This window comes from Drosophila sechellia, chromosome 3L, assembly GCF_004382195.2.
Source record: "Drosophila sechellia strain sech25 chromosome 3L, ASM438219v1, whole genome shotgun sequence".
Lineage (NCBI taxonomy): Eukaryota > Metazoa > Arthropoda > Insecta > Diptera > Drosophilidae > Drosophila > Drosophila sechellia.
In genome coordinates, this window is record NC_045951.1 from 24,576,394 (window position 1) to 24,583,195 (window position 6,802).

Consider the following 6,802-nt stretch of genomic DNA (forward strand, 5'->3'; position numbering starts at 1 on the left):
TAGCTTAACCTAGAGGAAGATACAGCCTGCCCCATAGCATGCTAATCTCCTTCAAGGGCGTGTCGTGGTTAAACGGGACAGTGAAGTCAGTGGTCGGCACAGGGGGTCCCAGGAGGAGCGTTGGCTTAGCCGCACGGGGTCCATTGTTAAGAACAACGCAGGAAAGACAAAGAAGGAGCAACATGGCGCGGCAGATGGCGATCGCCGAATGAATCCATTGTCGAAGTATCGGCCAATAAAGCTTTTTTAAAATGAAACTCTGTCCTTGGTTGGCCAATCACACAAATCCTTAATTTGGTCGGACGAACACACAAACTCTCTGAGCTAGCCGCTGCAACTCGTAGCGAGCAGAACCGAAAAAAACAGTTCGTTACAGTTCGCTCCTCATTCGCACCACCTTTGAGGTCAATTATATCACCATGTCATGTCAGATGAACAACCACTCACCTTTTGGAGCTAACTTCCTTCGTAAGTTAGGGCTGCAAAATTAATCTTCAAACTGATGTCATCTACACTGACTTTAGTAAAGCATATGACTCTGTCAATCATTTTCTTCTAGTAAGGAAACTTGATTTATTAGGTTTCCCTGTTAATCTTTTAAATTGGATTTCCTCGTTCTTGTTATTACAACGGAGCCACCTTGGTCCGCTTCTTTTTACCTTATTTATTAACGACCTTCCTTTAGTTATAAAACATTAGCGTGTAATTATGTACATATGTACTCGGAATTCATGCTTTTTTTTACGGCATTGAAACCCATCACCCCACCCAAAGATTTATTTAGTATATCTATTCGTTTTCAACCAACTACAAGTCTACTTACCCAATATTAAATACAATTTATAATATAAGATATTGAATTTAATTACTTTTTAAATTTCACTTTATTTACAAAAAAATTTTAGGTGCCCTATATCCGAAGAAAAATCAGCCCAGTTCAGTATTTAAATTTTTGTATTCATGTTAGTGACTAATAATTAATAAAAATATTTATAATAACTAATAAAACTACTGTAGGTTAAGAAAACATTTCTTATTATGTAAATTCAAAAAAAAAAATTATAAAAAACAATAATTATAATTCTAAAAAAGGAACAAATAATTTTTTTAAATTTTCTCATATATCGGTTTTTAGTTTTTTTCAGTGTTGTTCTTTTTCACTATTTCTATTATTATTTGCGTTGTTGCGAGTAAATTCGGTTAAATTTTAATAAATATTTAATTGTTTGCTTCCGCAATATCATTAGGGTCCAATAAATTTGTTCGCAGTGTATTCATTAAATCATGTGGTTTAAATCAAAGTTCTAAAATAAATTTAAAAAAATGTTTAATTTATTTACATTTGTCTATTTAGTATCCATGATTTTTCCCGGTGTATGATTGGAAAACAAAATTTTTTTTGTAATTGTTTTGACTTCTCTTCGTAATTTTTCGTTTGTCATTTCCAACATAAATTTTTTATGTAAATAAAACTCACTCAAATTTGTATTCCTCGGCGAAAGATCGATCTCCCGGCGCAGATGAGCTAACATAAAAGCGTGGCACTCCCACGAATACTTTGAAAATATATGAACATACAAATACTTTCACTCGAATTTCGAAACAAATCGACATTACATAAACTTTTTCTTCCCAAATTTAACCCGAAAATTTAAGCGCGCACTCTCTGAAACTGTTTTTATCTTAGGAAAAACAATTAAAATAAGTTAGATTAAATAATATAAAATATATTAAATACTTAAAAAAGTAAATTTAAATAAAATTAAGAATACAAAGATGATGTAAAGTATGTCTCCTTCTCGGGTACACATTTTTATGAATTATTGTAAAAGATATTAATATAAAAATAAATTTATAAAGAATATGTTTCTCAGCGCAGATTCGCAGTTAGGTAATTTTTCTCCGATGTAGGGTTAGATCAAACACAATTTATCAAGCATTTTATATATATTTTTGATTTTTCATATGTTTACTTCATCAGACAGTTTTTCCAGTGTATTCTTGTCTCCTAACCCTGATATTTTTGTCCGCGTGCTTAACCTTACTTTGGGCTCTTTTTTTATTAATACATATTTCTAGCAATTAAATTAAATACAGATCACAGGGTCTAAATTTTGTTTTTCGGCTGCTGTCCCGCTGCGGTTGCTTCTCTAGGCTTCAGTTTCTCGATGGAAAGGGGTGATCCACGGGTGCTCCACGACTATTTTATTAGAAAATAAATAAAACGGAAACTCAAGCCGGGGTCTAGGCCATTATCGGAAATCACGATCAGCTGAAAGTCACTCTATTTACGATAGCCAAATTATCCCAAAACTTTCCGGGTGCAGCTGATGAAGAGTTGCACCTCGTCTAGTATATTCCCGATGCATAATACTGTATTTAATATGACCCTAAATTAGAATCCCGAAGCTAAGCTCAAGACTCCTAAAGTTCGTCTATCAGGAGCTTTTACAGTGTTCTAACATAACAGCTTCAGTCGCCACTACAAGACCCATCGGTTACTCTCATACTTTGGTATTCATGAAGACACCCTAGGGAGAGACCTACTGAAGGCACCTTATTGCCGAATATCCTTGCCATGATATGTACCCACAATTTGTCTTTGGAGGTCTTCCAGCTCGTAATAAGAGTTGTCTATCTTCTTTTGGATTTGAGATTTCACGAAAGTAAGTCCAAACATGACGTTATAACTTTTTTGAAAACAGCTTTGCTTGAAATTACGCTGATAATCATCTTGGAGATTACATCGTTTCTCGTTCTCGTCGTGCTTAATTCGGATGTGGTCAGCAGCTTGCTTCCGCATTATCTTGATAGAATCGTGCCTGTCGAACTTCAGAGAATGATCGTCAAAAAGACGTCGACCCTGAAGTGATCATGTGCTGTCCAAATTCCATATAATAAGGACTTTTACCAATACTAGAATGTACTGCAGACCTTAATGCACAACATATTCGGCTAAGGAATTCATCCCAATCCTTCTGGTCGAGGCGTAGATATGCCCTGATTGCAGCAATTACCGATCAGCAATTACCGACCAGTTTACACGCTCAGAAGCGTTTGCCTGCGGCGATTGAACAGCGGTCAACTGCTCCATCAGTTCCTAGAACTTTCTAGCTCGAAATTGAGAACAGTTATCTGACAGAATCACTTCGGGGACTCCAAAATTCATGTCTTCGTTTACTCGAGACAATATATCCGGGGCAACATTTAAAAGAACCCTTCAATCTTAAAATTTAATCTTTGCAAAGCCAATGCCCATCGCGCTTGTCATGAATTTAAGTCATGATTGGACATTAACCACTTAAGCGACGCATGGCCAGTTATTATCTCTGAAGTTCTTAAGAGCCACTATAGCGGCCAAATATTCCTGCTCTGTGACTGTGTAATTGCGTTGAGCTTTGTTGAGTTTTTTTGATACAAATGCGATAGGACGCTCGTCGCCCTTTTCCGATAATTGCACCAACACCGCCCCTACGCCTGACTTACTGGCGTCGCACTGTATTGAAAACGGTTTCACAAAATCCGGACAACACAAGACCGGAGCTTTACTGAGACACTCTTTGAGTTTGCTGAACGCTCCATTGCCTCCTTTGTTAAGCCAAACTTCCGCTTCGTAGTCATTAAGTCGGTTAATGGTACAGAAAGCGTTCCGAAGCTTGTGTCGAATTTCCGGTACCATCACACAATCCCATGAAACTCCGCAGACTTTTTAAACTCTGCGTAAACGAAAAATAGGTGATCGCGGCTACATATTCAGGGTCCGTCCAATTCCCGATAATATGTCCCAAATAGCGTACTCGTCGCTTACCAAAATGAGTTTTGGCGATATTTAACGTTAAGCCCGCGCGCTTTATGTGCAGGGCAAACTCCCTAAGTAGATTTAAATTATCCTCAAAATTGTTAGATACTATTAGCAGGTCATCTACATAGATGAAAACTTAATTTCTCAAATGTGCAGGCACTACTTTGTCCAATAATCGCCGTTTGGTCCCGAGATTGAGGATCCAAAGGGAACTGCCCATATGCATCCTTTAGATCCAGACTCGATGTATAATCGGCTTTTGGTAAACAACTCATTATCCCGTTTATTTGGGGTTACGGATATGCATCCTTCTCTGTATAACTATTCCTTGCGACAGTCAAGGCAAATTCTCACTTTACCTGCCTTACCTAATCCTTTCTGACTAAATAAGGGAAAACAATGCATCCTTCTCTGTATAACTATTCCTTGCGACAGTCAAGGAAATTCTCACTTTACCTGGCTTACCTAATCCTTCCTGACTAAATAAGGGAAAACAATTGCTCACATTCACTAACTTAGCTTTGTCACCTTCGAATAATTCGTGCTGATCCACCACAGCTTGATGGTTGGGCTCAGGGCGCAATATTTCAGCTATTTTTAAGAAAGCGGGGAGAAGGTCATATAATTTGTAAAACTCTATACCCAAAAAGAGGTCCTGTTTAAGTGATGGTACGGCATAAAACTTCAAAAACTTCTTGACATCGCTGTATTCCAAGTCCATCTTTAGAAGTCCTATTATTCGTTGGGAACTACCGTCTGCGGTCGCAGCTTCTCCTCTTAACGACTTGAAATTCTCACATTCACACGACTAATCGACGCGCCTGAATCCAACAATCCATAAACCGGGCGATTCAATAAACAAATCGGTAAGAACGGTCGGGGATCTCGAGGTCCAAACTGACTTTACACATTTTAACGTTATTCCAAAACAATTTCAATCGACCAGAACTGCGAGATTTCCGTTTAAGAATTTCTGGGGATTCTTTAAGCTTTGGAATGCAGACATCCCGTAACTCAGGGATTTTGCTGTGAAGCAGAGAATAAGCAGGTTTAATTGGTTAATCTGGGAGGGATAGAAAGTCACTGCTATTGGTGTTCTCTTGTGACCGGTCATGGTTTATTGATTTCAAGAGGCATTCAAAGTTTTCGGTTTGACTGACAACTTCGACATGCCGACCTTGAAGTTTTTTGAACGCTGCAACTTGGTTTATAGGTGTCTGCTGCACTACACCAATAACCAAAAACTCGTCTTTCGGATAGGCATTCTTGGTAGCGGTGTCCTTCGGCTCGTCAATTCCAACATAGAAAAAAAGCTTTTACGTCGTTCTCACTTACGAATGTTGACCTCACCTCATCTTAAACCTCTTGACAGACCTCGGATATTTTACGTTTAAACGGAGAATCTTTCGTATAGCCACTACATCTTTTGACGTCAGCCAGGAATGCCTCGCGACCCTTTCAAATTTTTCTCAACTCCTACCGTTCTTACATCGATATTCAGAATTTCGTGGCGAATCTCGGGACGAAGGTTACTTCTCAACACTCGGACAAGTTTGTTGGCTGTCCAAGGCTGCTCCACTCTAATGCCTACTATTTGCTTTGTGGACGTGGCAGTTTTGGGCATTAGAGTGGGTGTGCCAAACTTTTCTTTGCAAATCGGAAGAAATTTACAAAACTAATCAAAACATATCAAAACATTTTCAAAAGTGAAGGCATTGCAGTTTTGGGCTGTTGGTGGACGTTAGAGTTGGCGTGGCAACATGCGCTGCGGCTATGGCTCTGAAAGCTGCATTCTCAATTTCAACTCTCCAGCTTTTATAGTTCCTGAGACCGAGGCGTTCATACGGACCGATGAACGGACCGACAGACATGGCACGTTCGACACGACTATTGATTCTGATCAAGAATATTTATACTTTATATGGTCTGAAATGCTTCTTACTGCCTGTTACAAGGAATCTGGTATACTATATAAAAATAAAATGGAAACTAAAAAGAACTCACATTAGTTGAAATGATATTTTATAAATATTTCAAAAATAGGTGTTACCTACCTTCAAAATACAAATGAAATATTATATATTATGTTATGTTTTCCCATTACCTTTCATATTTAATCAATTTGTTTCAGGAAAGTCTGGAATCGCCATAAATCTTATAACAGATGAGAAGACCATGAAAGTGTGTTCCGATATCGAAAAACATTTCAACAAAAAAATTGAAGTTTTAAATACCGATAGTGCCGATGATATAGAAAAAATTGGTACATAGATTTTAAGCTCCTAAACGAGAATTCTTTTGATAATAAAAAATAACTCAAAGATGTGTAAAACTACTAATTGGTTTGGAAAATTGGTTTGGAGTGGTATTTGGTAAATATAATATGTGAGAAAATTCGTTGAGCAAAATATTTTTAAGCAAAACAGGAGGTCGAAAACGGGAAAGCATGTGTTAAAAGTGAAATTAAGTTATAAATGACAAGAGTTGATTTTGCAAACTAAAATATTTAATTCACGAAAATGCGCGGTAGTCAACTGCCCGTTACTCTGATTTTGACTGGAAAAGAGAAACAGAAATCTAAGCGAGGGGTATAGCCATCAGAAATCGAATGCTTTAGCATAAAATAAGTATTCCGTTCTTTTTTAGAGGATTAAAGTTAAATTAGTATTTATTTATGGGACAAATGTAAAATATTGATAACAGACAAAATTTTGCTCCGTAGGCGTCAATAGAATCAATATAGACGGACAGGGCCAATCAAGTCAGTAAGTGATCCTCATCAAGAATAAATATGTATTTACGTATGTATCGTAACTAATTGATTTTTGTTAGTCTGCTCTGAAGATTTTGTGTGTTTGTCCTACAAAATTCATGTTAAAGTTGATCATTTGGTTACCAATAACAACACTTTGCAGTTCTCGTTTCAATGATTATTATTAATCTGGAATAACACCTGGGAGTGATTTGTTCATTGCGATAATCTTCTCCGCTTGCGTGATG

General features: G+C 37.3%; 1 protein-coding gene across 3 annotated transcripts in view; it reads left to right on the top strand.

Annotated features, from left to right (window-relative positions):
* LOC116800892 (DEAD-box helicase Dbp80) overlaps nucleotides 1-6,137 on the top strand; it is a 75,468-nt gene extending 69,331 nt beyond the window's left edge. For 2 of the 3 annotated variants that reach the window (XM_032717261.1, XM_032717265.1), the window contains one exon: nucleotides 5,934-6,137. In XM_032717261.1, coding sequence (XP_032573152.1) covers nucleotides 5,934-6,073 — 140 coding nt within the window. In that variant the 3' untranslated portion in view covers nucleotides 6,074-6,137. The remainder of the gene's footprint in view (nucleotides 1-5,933) is intronic. The other variant, XM_032717263.1, reaches the window with a different exon arrangement.
* Nucleotides 6,138-6,802: the final 665 nt, after the last annotated feature.